Raw genomic sequence first — 15,319 nt, forward strand, 5'->3', positions numbered from 1 at the left:
GTAGCATGCAAAAGAATGAAACTGGACCACTTTCTTGCACCATACATAAAAATAAACTCAAAATGGATTAAAGACCTAAATGTGAGACCTGAAACCACAAAGATCCTAGATGAGAATGCAGGCAGTAATTTCTCTGACATTGGCCATAGCAACATTTTTCTACATATGGCTCTGAAGGCAAGGGAAACAAAAGCAAAAATTAACTATTGAAACTACGTTACAATAGAAAGCTTTTGCACAGCAAAGAAAACAAGCAATAACACAAAAATACAACCTACTGAATGGGAGAAGATATTTGCTAATGATATATCTTATAAGGGGTTAATATCCTAAATATATAAAGAACTTATGCAACTCAACACCAAAAAACCCCACCAATAATCCAATTAAAAAGGGGCAGAAGACATGAACAGACACACCAAAGAAGACATACAGATGGCCAAGAGACACATGAAAAGATGCTCAACATCACTTATCATTAGGAAAATGCAAATCAAATCCACAATGAGATATCACCTCACACTTGTCAAAATGGCTAAAATAAAAAACACAAGAAATAACAGGTGTTGGTGAGGATATGGAGAAAAAGAACGCTTGTGCTGTTGGTGGGAATTCAAACTGGTGTAGCCACTGTGAAAAACACTATGTAGGTTCCTCAAACAATTAAACAGAGAATTACCATATGATCAAGTAAGTCCACTACTTAGTATTTACCCAAAGAAAACAAAATCATGAATTCAAATATATATATATATATATATATATATATATATATATACACACACACATATGCACCCCTACATTTATTGCAGCATTATTTATAATAGCCAAGATATGGTAGCAACCCAAGTGCCCATTGGTAGATGAATGGATAAAGAATATGTGATACACACACACACCTACACACACACACACACCATGGAATATTACTCAGCCATAAAAAAGAATGAAACCTTGCCATGTTCAACAATGTGGATGGATCTAGAGGGTATAATGCTAAGTGAAATAAGTCAGTCAGAGAAAGACAAAACCATATGATTTCACTCATAAGAAACAAAACAAATGAACAAAGGAAAAAGAGACAAACAAAACAAGACCCTTAAATATAAAGAACAAGCTGGTGGTTACCAGAGGGGAGATGGGAGGGAGGATGGGTAAAATTGGTGAAGGGGATTAAGAGTACACTTACCATGACAAGCACTGAGTAATGTGTAAAATTGTTGAATCACTATATTGTGCACCTAAAACTAATACAACACTGTAAATTAATTATACTGGAATTATAGATAGATGATAGATAGATAGATAGATAGATAGATACAAAAACACTCTCCTGTATAATGGTATTGTAACTCACTTTGACTTTTCTCTGGAAAACAGTACATGCCACAGCATCACTAAAATGATCAAAATTCTGCAAGCCTTACTATGTGTAATAATCTGGTTTAGTAATCCCCTATGCCCTATATTAGATCTGAAAGATGAGAGATTCAGATGTTGAGATCTAAAAACATCTGTTCAGTTCCAATATGATGAGATTCTAGGTCAGTCAATGGGGACCAGAACTATTTATTCACAAACTCACTTCTTTCTACCAGATCCAAACAAGAGGGAGCCAACAAGGAAGATTATTCCACAGGAATGTGAACCATACCAGTTATTAGGAATGTAATCCATATATTTGAGGTATTTTCAAGTTAAATCTTAACTCTGTGCTCAGGAGATGTTCTGCCATCCCCCATTTACCTGGGAACCAGGTTGGAAGTTTCTTGAGATGCAGCGTTTCCTGAAAAGCCTTCGCAGAGCTCCCTTAACCTCCTGGTTCCTCAGGCTGTAGATCAGTGGGTTTAGCATAGGAGTAACTACTGTGTAAAACATGGCGACTTGGTGATCCTGGTCCAAGTCATAGCTGGAGGATGGCCGGAGATACATGTGGATCACAGAGCCATACAGGAGCAGCACAACCAGAATGTGGGAGCTACATGTGGACAGGGCTTTGCGCAGGGCAGCAACTGAATGCGTGCGAGCTATGGCAACAGCAATGCGGGCATAGGAACCTAAAATGAAGAAGGGGCTGACCACCACAGCTACGCCCTCAGTAAATATTAGCATTTCATTGACCACTGGTCGGGTGCAGGAGAGTTTTAACAAGGGTGTGATGTCACAGAAGAAATGGGTGACCTGGTTGCCACAAAAGGTTAAGCGGGTGACCAACACACTATAAAGCAGGCTGTTGAGGCTGACAACCACCCACGAGGTCAAGGTTATACGCAGACAGAGGCCACGGCTGATGATGGCAGAGTATCTTAATGGGTCACAGATGGCAACATAGCGGTCATAGGCCATGGCAGCCAGCAAGTGGCCTTCCATGCTGCCCACAGCCATAAAACAGAAGAGCTGGATCATGCAGCAATTAAAGGAGATGATTCTATTCACAGACAGTGTGTGCACCAGCATCTGGGGAACAGTGATGGTTGTCAGAAACATGTCGATAAAGGAAAGCTGACTGAGCAGGAAATACATTGGAGTCTGAAGCTTGGGGTCTGAGAGGGCAACAATTACTAATAGTACATTGCCCATAAGTGCCACCAGGTACATGGCAAGGACAATCCCAAAAATAACTGGCTGCATCTCTGCCCAGCTGGACAGGCCCAATAAGAAAAATTCAGTTACTTCTGTCCTGTTTCTAGTGGCCATAACACATGATCTATAACACCTGCAAAGAGCAAGTGTTAGTATCAAATAATGCTGAAATCTACTCTGAGATAGCTTTTAGGAAACTTCTTGCACGCATGCCCCTAATTTCCAAGAGTTTTTTCCTTCATTTCTTTCCCTTGTCATTATCTTTCTATCTATCCACTGGAGTACCCACCCACTCTTTAGTTTATTCCAGGTCCATTTACTGACTATTTTATAATCTCTCAATGTGATATATATTAATGGCATCAGGATAAATCACACATGGTTCTTGCATTTTCAAAATTCCCTGTATAACAAACAAGGGATCACTAAACACAAAATTTCTTTGGCGTTCGCTCTGTGCTAAACAGCATACTAAATATCATACGTTTAATTGTCACAACAATCCCGTATGGTACAAACTACTTTTATATTACAGACAAGAAAACTAAAGCAAAGAAACTACTTTGTTGAAGGTCTTATAGGAGCTGGGAATCAAAACCTTGACTCAACCCTGTATAGTTTTATTAGACACAAGCACCACATTTCGCTGATTGTCAGAGTTGGAAAGAAAACGAAACTTATGTCAAGGCTCCAGGCAAATGTCTGAGTCTCTACATCTCTGATGGGGCACTGGAGTGAAGATCTGGTCCTAACTTTGTATGTCCAGAAGCTATTGTTCTTTTGTAGGGGAGTTCTTCTTCCATTAAGTCAATTAACTTACCTGGGATGAGAGTAGAAATGGTTAATAACATCGTTGCTTTTATTAATGATTAATTTTCAATAAATAATGTAAACTGCCAGTGGATGGGAGTGTTTCTTTCCAGTTCAGGTTTTCCCTATAGGCAGATGTACATGGTACACCAAAGAGCTAACATTTTGGGACTACTATATGGATAAGGATATTTTGATGAAATACTATATTTCTTCATGAATGTGAGAAAAATTGTTTTAAAATCGCAAGGTATAAAAGAACATACAATAAAAAGCATCAGTCTCTGACCCTAACTTTGCTCCATGTTAGGTTTTATCACATCTGGTGGTTCGTACATTTACACCTTTAAATAAAATACTACTTGTTTACGCATCTATGTACCAGTTTTATCAATTTATCTTTTGGCTTTCTACTATGCAAGATGGTTTATCTTGTTTCCATTATCCCCATTCTTCTCTCCTCCCTTCCCCAATTTTTTGATGATTATTTTAGTTCTTAAATTTGTTGCTTTTCTGCTTTCAAGCAGTATACTTAAAATCTATATTTTTTATTCCATCAACTGCTGACTCCACTTCTCTTCCTCATCCCTGACCCTCCCAACATTTAGAAAGCTATATCTTGATCTATATATTGTCAAAATTGAAAACATATAAATTATGAGTTGGAACCACAATTATTTATTCCAGGTAAAAACTATAAATTAGTAGACAACATTTACATTAGTATAACTACATAAATAATTTTCATTGCAGAGCCAAATGATGAGCTATAGTTGCATTTATTCTTTGACGAGTCCAGTGTCCCACCTCACTAAGGGAGAGTATTCCCAATATTCAGAGAAAGAATCAAAACACTTCTCTTAGTGATTTTCTTCACTCTAAAGATTATGGAGGGGCACTTAGGTGGCTCAATTGGCTGAGCGTCCAACTCCAGCTCAGGTCATGATCTCATGGTTTCTGAGTTCAAGCCCACATCGGACTCACTGCTGTCAGCCTGTCAGTGCAGAAACCACTTTGGATCCTCTCTCCCCCTCTTTTTGCCCCTCCCCAGCTTGTGCTCTCTTGAAAATAAATAAATATTTTTTAAAAAAAGATCATGGAACAGGAGCTTAAATGATAACAAGGACTTACATTTTCCAGTGTCTGATAGTCTTTATATCTTCCTGTATCTTTCTCTATGTCTGTGGATATAGATCAAGCTACACCCTCCTGTGATCCTATTACCCATTCAAGGCAGTGGTGACACAGAGACATTAACATGAAGATATAGATGAAGGTGAACAAGAAGAGATGGGAAGGAAGAGAGATGGGATAAGTTCCTTCATGGGGAAAGGATGAAAGAAAATGAACTTCAAGAAGGAAAAAGTGCCAAAGATATAGATTTATCCATTATGAAGAGAATGTAATAACATAGAGTCCATTTTCTTCCAAGAAAAGCAAAACAGTATTTTTAAACTAATTATATGCAAAAAGAGTAATAAGCAGTGGTAGTACTCTTGGCTGACTTCTTCAAGACTCATTTCTGTATATTTCCTATTTCCCCAAATGTCAACATTAGTCTTGTCAGAGCTCTGTAGGTCCTATTTAGACAATTTTGAGGGATTAAAGACGCTGATGGTTTGGAGTAGTCCATTTAGGTAAGGAAGTTATGGACACATATTCATATACAGATTTGACACCTCAAGACAGTAAACTAAACTGAAATCAGAGAGAGAAAAAAAGGAAGAATCCCCAGCATGAAACAGAAAAGCATCTCAGGTTCCCACCTGGTGCTTCGGGGATATCTAAAGTCATGGAGAAGGAACAGAGCTAGAGTGTCAGGCCTTAATCATGCTTATTCTTGTCTTTCTTCTTTGATGAAAGAACCAAGAGATATTAGATAATTCACTGTTTTATACATATCTAAATATTAGGAATCTGCTCTATTAAATGCCTTCTTGGTCTAAATTCTATTTCTAGTCTGTTCCCCTGTGTTGATGAATCACAAAGTTTGAATCTGAGATGTATAAATTGGAATTTCCTTTTCTCTGTCTCAAAAATGCATCTTCCAAATTATCATAAAATAAATTAGATGCTCTGTCACATATTTCATGCACCTGGGAACTGTGGAATGTCTTTCCATACCCTCCCTGACTGCATGACTATATTCTCCATTTAAGCCTTCATAATTACACTCAAAATCCTATTTTTTTCATGTTATAATTGACAATTCTCCCATCCCATGACTTCCTCATTCTATTCTTTGATATTCTTAGTACCAATACCACACTATTTTCTAAAAGAGGGTTATGATTTATTATTTCTTCTTTCCTTTTGATTTACCGTTAGGACAGAATATAGCCTTATTCTCACCTTTTCTCTGTATCTGCCACCATACACTCAAGATAGAAAGTTTAGGTAGAGTTGTGCTCCCTCTTCACCACAATCTTACAGAAATAAGGATTCTCTTGCCATCATTTTCCATAAAAGCCTTTCTATATAGTAGCTCATTCCAGTGAAGTGTCACTTATACACACTCACCCTGGACTCTACCAACCCCAGGCACCTCTGTGTTCAGATGAAATATTAATTATAATGAGCTGAGCCCATCTACCTTCCATTATCAGCTGGGGCTGGAGAGTGTGCTTCTTCTGCTTCCTTACACCTGGATCTCACCATAAAACTTCTGAAAACAATTGGGTCTATAGGGAAGGTCTACTCCCTGGGGGACACCACAGGTTTTCTTGCATAATGTCAACAGTTGAGCAAGAAAAAACCCCAAGAGGAAAATGGCTCCCATTTCATCATTTCAAGAATACAGCTCTCCTAACCTATCCTTTCTGTTATTGAGTGTTATTAAATCAAACATCTTAACTCAGCTGAATTAGCTACAAGGCATAAGGCTTTATGAGATACCAGTGGGATGACTCTGACCCCTGCTGTTTCCATTCTGCTCTCCAGTGACTTTTGCATTTCCTGCCCTCACTCAACTGCATTCTTTGCTGAAAGTCATCTGCCCATTTTGCTTATTTATTTTAGAACTATCATCTTCAAAATACCTGATTTGAACAAGTCTTTGAATATAAAAGAAGCAGTAAGAAGTGGAGCACCACACTGAAAAATCTGAGAGTATATGCAAATTAGAGATATTCTTGGTCTCGCTATAAAATAATGACATATAGCTTATTGACACAGATTATACATTGTGGAAATGACTGTAAATTGGATACAAACTGGTACTTTCCATGATTAACCTGCAAAAGTAGCTCAGTCACAAGCTAGAAAACCAAATTATTAACTGATGAATATGATCAAAATTCAGTGGAAACAAAGAGATTTTAACAATCAAAATATTATCAATTTCCTCAAAAAATGTAATACATTTATTTTTGTTTGCAGTGGATCTATTTGACTTTCTAATGGCCCTTCTTACTTTGGGGAAGTGATTTCTTCCCGCAATGGATACAGGCTGATGGCATTGTCAATCGGCTGTGTTTCATTTCTACTAATCTCACTCTGAGCAGACAGTCCTGGATTTTAGACTGTTCTTTCCTCCCAATACCTGATTTCTTACCCCATCCATACACGTACACCTCTGTTTTAATTACTGCTCTAATAAATAGATCTAGACATTGAATAGCAACAGCTGCTAATCTCACCAAAAAAGTGACATAAGCAGACATTCCATCTCCCATACAACCTAGGAAGTAGTCTCACCTTGCCAAAAGCCAAACATGAATCTGATAAACCTTCTACATCCAGCTTCCAACTTATGGAAAATATAAAGTGCAGAGGAACACGTTAAACTACAATACATTGATTAACTCACACAAAACCAGACTGTAGGGAATTCCACAGGAAAATTACATGATGTCTTCCACAAATAAATTGCTAGAGATAGAGGAGAGGAGAGAAGAGGAAGAAAAAAAGGAGGTGAAGGGGGAGAGAGAAGAAAGAGACTGAAAAGACAAAATAACCAATTACAGTATGTAAACCTTACTTGGATCTTAATTTTAAAAACTATAGAAGTGTTTTATTATATTTATAAAAACAATGAGAAATTTCAATACTGGCCAGGAATTTCCGAATATTAAAAGAATTATTTGCATTTCAGATATGATAATAACATTGAGATTTTTGTTTAAGTCCTTATCCTGGGGCACCTGGGTGACTCAATCGGTTAAGCAACCAACTCTTGATTTCAGCTCAAGTAATGATCTCACAGTTTGTGAGTTCGAGCCCCACATTGAGCTCTGTGCTGACATCACGGAGCCTGCTTGGGATTCTGTCTCCCTCACTCTCTGCCCATCCCCCACTGGCTCTCTCTCTCTCTTAAAAGAAATAAAAATAAACTTTAAAAAAGTCCTTATCTTTTAGAGATTAGTATTGAAATATATATGGATGAAATGATATGACATCTGGGATTTATTTCAAAGCTAATGAGGAGCAGGTAGAAGCAGAAAAGATACAACATCAGCAATGACTTGACAATAAAGTTGGGTAATTATAATATTCTGTTATGGTTATTTGTGTCAGTTATAAATATTTCATTAAAAATACCAGGATATTTTTTAGAACAGTTTGAGAAAAATAGATATTAACTCTTCTTTAAATGTTTGGTAGAATTTCCCCGGGAAGCCAGCTGGCCCTGGACTTCTGTTTTTTGGGAAATTTTTGATTGCTGATTCAATTTTTTTGTTGGCTATTGGTCTGTTCAAATTTTCTGTTTCTTCCTGTTTCAGTTTTGTTGGTTTATATGTTTCTAGGAATTTATACATTTCTTCCAGATTACCCAATTTGTTGGTATATAATTTTTCATAATATTCTTTTATAATTGTTTGTATTTCTGTGGTGTGGCTGTGACTTCTCTCATTTGTGATTTTATTTATTTGGGTCCTTTTGATAAGTCTGACTAGGGGATTATCAATTTTATTAATTCTTTCAAAGAACCACTCCTAGTTTCATTTATCTCTTCTACTGAGTTTGTTTGTTTTTAAATGTTTGCTTTATTCATTTTGAGAGGGGGAGAATGGGGCAGAAAGAAAGAATCCCAAGCGGGCTCCATGCTGAGCATGAGAGCTCAACCTCATGATGGTGAGATCATGACTTGAGCTGAAATCGAGAGCTGGATGCTTAACCAAATGAGCCACTCAGATGCCTTTCTACTGTTTTTTGTTGCTGTTGTTTCTATGTAATTTGTTTCCATATCATTGATTTCAGCTCTAATCTTCATTTTTTTCCTTCTTCTGCTGGCTTTAGGCTTCATTTATTGTTCTTTTTCTAGCTTCTTTAGGTATAAGGGTAGGTTGTGTATTTGAGATTTTTCATGCTTTTTGATGTAGACCTGTATTGCTAACGACTTCCCTCTTATGACTACTTTTGCTGCATCCCAAAGGTTTTGGACTCTCATGTCTTCATTTTCATTGGTTTCCACTATATGGCCAACAAACCTTTGACAAACCACGAAAAAATATCCAACGGAAAAACGACAGTCTCTTCAACAAATGGTGTTCGGAAAACTCAGCAGCAACATACAGAAAAATTACACTGGACCACTGTTTTACACCATACAAAAAAATAAATTGAAAATGGATGAAAGACCTAAATGTGAGACAGGAAGCCATCAAAATCCTAGAGGAGAACACAGGCAGAAATCTCTTTGACATCAGCCATAGCAAATTCCTACTATACATGTCTCTGGAAGCAAGGAAAACAAAAGCAAACATGAATTACTAGGAATTTATCAAGATAAAATGCTTTCACACAATGAACAATCAAGAAAACTAAAAGGCAATCTTTGGGATAGGAGAAGATATTTGTGAATGACATATCTAATGAAGGGTAGTATCTAAAATATATAACAAACTTATAAAACTCAACACCCAAAAAACAAATAATCCAGTTAAGAAATGGATTAATAGGGGCACATGTTCCCCAATGTTTATAGCAAACTGTCAACAACAGTCAAATTATGGAAAAAGCCCAAATGTCCATCAACTGATGAATGGATAAAGAAGATGTGGTGTGTGTGTGTGTGTGTGTGTGTGTATGTGTGTGTGTGATACACACACACACACACACACACACACACACACAATGCAATACTACTCAGCAATGAAAAAGAATTAAATCTTGCCATTTGCCACAACATGGATGGAACTGGAACTGGAGGGTATTATTCTATGCGAAATAAGCCAGTCAGAAAAAGACAGATATATGTTTTCATTCATATGTGGAATTTGAGAAAATTAACAGAAAACCATAGGGTAAAGGAAGGAAAAATAAGTTACAAACAGAGAAGGAGGCAAACCATAAGAGACTTATATAGAGAACAAACTGAGAGGAGGTGGGGGGGGGGAATGGGATAAATGGGTGATGGGCATTAAGAAGGGCACTTGTTGTGATAAACATTATATGTTAGTGAAATAAATCAGTAAAAGACAAATACCATATTAAATCACTCATGCGGAATTTAAGAAACACAACAGATGAACATAGGGGAAGGGAAGGAAAAACAAGACAAAAACAGAGAGGGAGGCAAACCATAAGACACTCTTAAATATAGAGAACAAACTGAGATCTATTGGAGGGGGTGTGATAGGGGGAGTGGGCTAGATGGGTGATGGGCATTAGGAGGGCACTTGTTGGGATGAGCACTGGGTGTTTTATGTAAATGATGAATCACTGGGTTCTACTCCTGAAACCAATATTACACTGTATGTTAACTAACTTGAATTTAAATAAATGGATTTTTAAAAAGAATACTCAGTGGGGAAAGAATAATCTCCACCACAAATGGTGTTGGAGAAACTATATGTGGATAACCACATATACAGAAATGAAATTGAACCCCCATCTTACACCATACACAAAAATTAGCTTGAAATGGACTAAAGACAGAAACATAAGGCCTGACAATGTAAAACTTCTAGAAGAAAACAGGGAAGAATTTCCTTCACATTGGTCTAGGCAATGATATCTGGATATGATACCAAAAGTACAAACAACAAAAGCATAATCAAGTGGGACTACATCAAACTAAAAAGCTTCTGCACAGTAAAAGAGACAAAGAAAAGACAACCTAGGGAACAGGAAAGAATATTTGCAAACCATATATCTGATAAGGGGTTCATATCCAAAATATATAAGGAACTCATATAACTCAACAGCAAAAATAAAACCCACAAATAACTCAACTAAGAAAGTGGCAAGGGATTTGAATAGTCATTTCTTCAAAACGGACAAATAGTACAAAAAGACAATCAAATAGTGAAAAAGTACTCTGCTTCACTAATCAGCAGTGAGATGCAAATCAAAACTATGATGAAATATCCCCTCACATCTGTGACAATAGCTGTCACCAAAAAGGCAAGTTGTGAAGAAAAGGGAACCCTTAGGCACTGATGCTGAAAATGTAGATGTGTACAACCACTACAGAAAACAGCATGGAGGTTCCTCAAAAAATTAAAAATATAACCACCATATGAACCAGGAATACGACTTCTGGGTATACATGCAAAGGAAATGAAAGACGGATATCAAAAAGATATGTTTATTGCAGCATTATTCACAATAGAAAAGATTATGGAAACAACTTAGGTGCCTTCCAGACAAGTTTTTATTAAATTCCAGGTGGTTAACATATAGTGTAATATTAGTTTCAACTGTAGAATTTAGTGATTCATCACTTACATACAATATCCAGTGCTCGTCACAAGTGACACATCACCTATTTAACCCTTCCCCCTGTCCACCTCCCCTCCATTTGTTTGTTCTGTACTGATAAGTCTGTTTTGTGGCTTGCCTCTCTTTTGCCCCCTATGTTCATCTGTTTTGTTTCTTAAATTCCACATATGAGTGAAATCTAACTGACTTACTTCTCTTAGCATAATACCTTCTAGCTCCATCCACGTCGTTGCAAATGGCAAGATTTCATTTTTTTTTATTTTAATGTTAATTTATTTTTGAGAGAAACAGAGACAGGATGCGAGTGGGTTAGGGGAAGAGAGAGAGGGAGACACAGAATCTGAAGCAGGCTCCAGGCTCTGAGCTGTCAGCACAGAGCCCCACGCGGGGCTCAAACTCACAAGCTGTGAGATCATGACCTGAGCCAAAGTCGGAGGCTCAACCGACTGAGCCACCGAAGTGCCCCTAGATTTCATTCTTTTTTACGGCTGAGTAATATTCCATTTATCATTCAACCATAAGAAAGAAGGAAATTCTATTTGTGACCACATGAATGGATCTTGATGGTATTATGCTAAGATAAGTCAGACAGAGAAAGAGAAATACTGTATGATCTCACTTTATATGTAGAACCTAAAATAACTGAACTCATAAAAACAGTAAAACGGTAGCCCAGAGACTGAGGAGTGGGGTGAGTTGGGGGGGGGGGATGTTGTTTAAGGATACAAACTCACAACTAGTAGATAAATAAGTCCTGGAGATGTAATGCACAGCACTGTGATTTTTTTTTTTCACAGCATTGTGATTATAGGCAACAATACTGTATTTACAAACTTCAAAGTTTCTAGGAGACTAGATCTTCATTTTTCGTACCACAAGAAGAAATAATTACACGACATGATAGATGTGGTAGCTAACACTTGGCTGGTGCCACAGTCCCTCCCCCCCCCCCACCCTTATCTGTGGTTTCATTTTCTGCAGTTTTGGTTAATTACAGTCAACCGTAGTCCAGAAGGAGATGATCCTCCTTGTGACATATTGTCAGAAGGTCAGTAGCTGCCTAATGCTATTTCACATTGCCTGTGTCATTGATCTCACTTCATCTCATCACATAAACATTTTATCATCTCACACCACTGCAAGAAGGGTGAGCACCATATAATAAGATACTCTGAGAGAGAACACATTCACGTAACTTCTGTTACAGCATATTGTTATAATTGTTCCATTTTATTACCGATGTGGTTGATCTCTTACTCTGCCTAATTTGTAAATTAAACTTTATCATAGTTATGTATATATAGGAAAAAACATAGCATATAGAGAGTTCAGTACTCTCTGCTGCTTTATGCATCCACTGGGGGTTTTGGAACATATCCCCTTCAGGGTAAGGGGAGGACTACTGTAATAATATTACCATACAAAAATGTATCAAATCAACATATTATACACCTTAAACTTACAGCGTTATATTTCAATTATATTTAAAAAGTAGTCCATGGTACTGTAACAGCATTGTATGGTGACAGATGGGATCTACACTTTCGGTGAGCACAGCATGACATATGGAGTTATCAAACTACTATTGTTGTACACCTGAAACTAATGTACCATTGTGTGTCAACTATACTTCAATAAAAAAAGGGTTCAAAATATTGTTAATTATTATTCTAAATCTCATAGGAGCCAATAAAATAGAAGTCAAGTCCACCTCCCAACAGGCTAAGCACAGCCATTTTGTTTTCTTCACTGTGGAAACAGTTTGCTGTTCTTTGTTTTATTCAGAAAACTATTAAACTTTACATTTTCTCTCTATATCTTACTTGAAAATGTAAATAAAATTAATTCAAAATATAAAAAATAGAAATCATACACATCAGGATAAGATGATCACACTACGGCAGGCTCATGGAAACTGAGACTAAGATATGGAATGGTAGAATCATGGCCCCCATTTCACACTCACTTCTGGGCATATATGTGCTCACTGAATGGAACAGATGTAAAATTGCCATCCCTATTTGCCTAAATTGTTCCCTTTCCCTAACTTTCTGATACACACACTTCCCACAAGCAAGCACACCAAGTTAAACATGGTCATAATTAACTTCACTGTCTCTGATTTAGTTAAGATTTCATAGTATATTCTCATATTTCTTCAAAACTGTGGGATTACATATTCTAGCCCTAGTGACTCATTTATATCTACTTTGATAACTGAAGATAAATGGTCTGAGGAAGGGGTTCCTGAGGCATGCTGATGAGGAAGCCCTGAGCACATGTGGAATGAATGTGGAATGTTCACAGCTCTGTCAGAGCACCACATTAACAAGAGCTGAATCTGGGGTTCCATAAGTTGTCCAGGCCATCCGTCCCTCATCTTTCCAAAACTGGCCATGCTTAAATCTTCCCACTTCTTTCCTCAGCTAACCAAAATGGCTCTTAGGCAGGCTAATCACTTTTCCCCATCCAAGAAGCCGGTGAAGTGCACTCTTGACATCCTTGTTGCGGAGGCTGTACACAAAAGGGTTGGCCAAAGGTGTAATGGCAGTGTACATCACAGAAGCCACCATGTCTTGTTCCTGAGAGTTCTGGGAAGAAGGCTGGAAGTAGACCCAAATAATGGTGCCATAGAGGAAGCCAACCATGGTGAGGTGGGATCCACAAGTAGAGACTGCACGGTGGCGACCAGCAGCTGAAGGCAAACGCAGGATGGTGGCCCCAATGCGAACATAGGACAGTACAATAAGGGCACAGGGACCTAGCATGAGGAAGCCACCCTCCAAAAATATGGCCAGCTCATTGGAATGTATGTCAGAGCAAGAGGCTCGCAGAAGTGGTCGGTGGTCACAAAAGAAGTGGGGAAGGTTAACGTTGCCCTTGGCATCCCCAGCCCAGTATAGAGGCAAGAGAAGTCCTACATGCAGCATGGTGTGCACTATGGACACCATCCAGCTCAAGGCCAGTAAGCGGGCACAGAGTCGACGATTCATCACTGAATGGTAGTGCAGGGGATCACAGATGGCCACATAGCGATCCAGAGCCATGACAGAAATAACAAGTGTATCCGTAACTCCAAATGCATAGAAGAAAAAGAACTGGGCCAAGCAGCGGGCAGCAGGAATGGCTGGGTAATTAGACACCAGATGGGCCAGCAACTGGGGCAGGGTGACTGTGGACAGCCCCATGTCAATCACAGAGAGACCACGGAGCAGATAATACATAGGTGAGTGGAGCCTGGAGTCCCGGGAGATTAGTAGCACTAGAGTCACGTTCCCCATTATGGTGGCCAGGTAAATAGCCAGGAACAGGAGAAAAAGGAGATTTGGGGAGATTCTAGCTCTTGAGAACCCAAGGAGCAAGAAGACTGGAGAGTGTGAAGCATTAGGGGTGCAGCCCATGATAAATGACAATGAGCCTGCCTGAAAGAGAGTTTGTATCAAAAATCAAGTCATAGGTAGTAGGCTGAGGGTCATAACAGTTCTAATTGATTTATGTACGTTATTCAAGCTCCTTAAAGACTTAAATTCAACTGACCGCCATGGCCCTTCTACTAGGTCTATGACTTCACTTCCTTAATTTATTACAGCATTTTCTCCATTATTGCTTCCTTTTCATCCACTCTAGTGGCTCCTTTTCTGTAAACCAGCAACCCTGATAAAGTCCCTCAAACAGTTATAAAACCTTCACTCAATATGGTCTTTTCATTCTACTATTACTCCTCTCCTTCCAATGGCAAACTTGGTGACAAGATTCCTATACTCACAGGCACTAGCTCCTCATCTTCAGTTTACACCTCATTCCACTGCAGCCCTCATGATCTCTTCTCTCTGACCCTGTAAAGAACATAATGTATCATTTAATATGTGACATATAAAAATGGTTTACTATCAGTAGTTGGTTTTTATAGTGAAATCGCTTCAGGTTGTCCTGAAATAACTTATTTTTACTCTTTATTCAATTTTGTTGGTTGATGGCATCACCATTATCATCTATCTGGTTGCCCAAAACTGGGGTCAATCTCTCCCTCATCTCCTCATATTCAATCACTCCTTGACTTCTACATTTTTCCTTACATCCATCCTTTGCTCTCCTTTGAGTGTAATCCACTCACACTATTTAAGCTTCAGCAACTCTGACCAGTGCTAATTTCATAACCTCATGACAATTTTCTCCACTTATTTCCCTTGATAGATCTTCCATACTGATTTGAGAGGAAAACTTTCAACAAGTGATTCCCTATTTAAAGAGTCCGGGTCTT

At 38.2% G+C, this 15,319-nt stretch overlaps 2 protein-coding genes across 2 annotated transcripts; both read right to left on the reverse strand.

Annotated features, from left to right (window-relative positions):
- Window positions 1–1,712: 1,712 nt before the first annotated feature.
- On the reverse strand, window positions 1,713–2,697 carry LOC125912847 (olfactory receptor 1361-like). Its single transcript, XM_049618022.1, has one exon. It carries the CDS (start codon window positions 2,695–2,697, stop codon window positions 1,717–1,719), a length of 981 nt encoding a protein of 326 aa, XP_049473979.1. The 3' UTR covers window positions 1,713–1,716.
- A 10,728-nt stretch (window positions 2,698–13,425) lies between these two features.
- LOC125913552 (olfactory receptor 1B1) lies at window positions 13,426–14,474 on the reverse strand. Its single transcript, XM_049618958.1, has one exon. The coding sequence runs from the start codon at window positions 14,457–14,459 to the stop codon at window positions 13,485–13,487; it is 975 nt and encodes a 324-aa protein (XP_049474915.1). The 5' UTR covers window positions 14,460–14,474; the 3' UTR covers window positions 13,426–13,484.
- Window positions 14,475–15,319: the final 845 nt, after the last annotated feature.

This window comes from Panthera uncia, chromosome D4 (assembly GCF_023721935.1).
Source record: "Panthera uncia isolate 11264 chromosome D4, Puncia_PCG_1.0, whole genome shotgun sequence".
Classification (NCBI taxonomy): domain Eukaryota; kingdom Metazoa; phylum Chordata; class Mammalia; order Carnivora; family Felidae; genus Panthera; species Panthera uncia.

Excerpts from the sequence above, each read along its gene's own strand:
- LOC125912847 (XM_049618022.1), bottom strand. The coding sequence starts at position 2,697 with ATGGCCACTAGAAACAGGACAGAAGTAACTGAATTTTTCTTATTGGGC.
- LOC125913552 (XM_049618958.1), bottom strand. The coding sequence starts at position 14,459 with ATGGGCTGCACCCCTAATGCTTCACACTCTCCAGTCTTCTTGCTCCTT.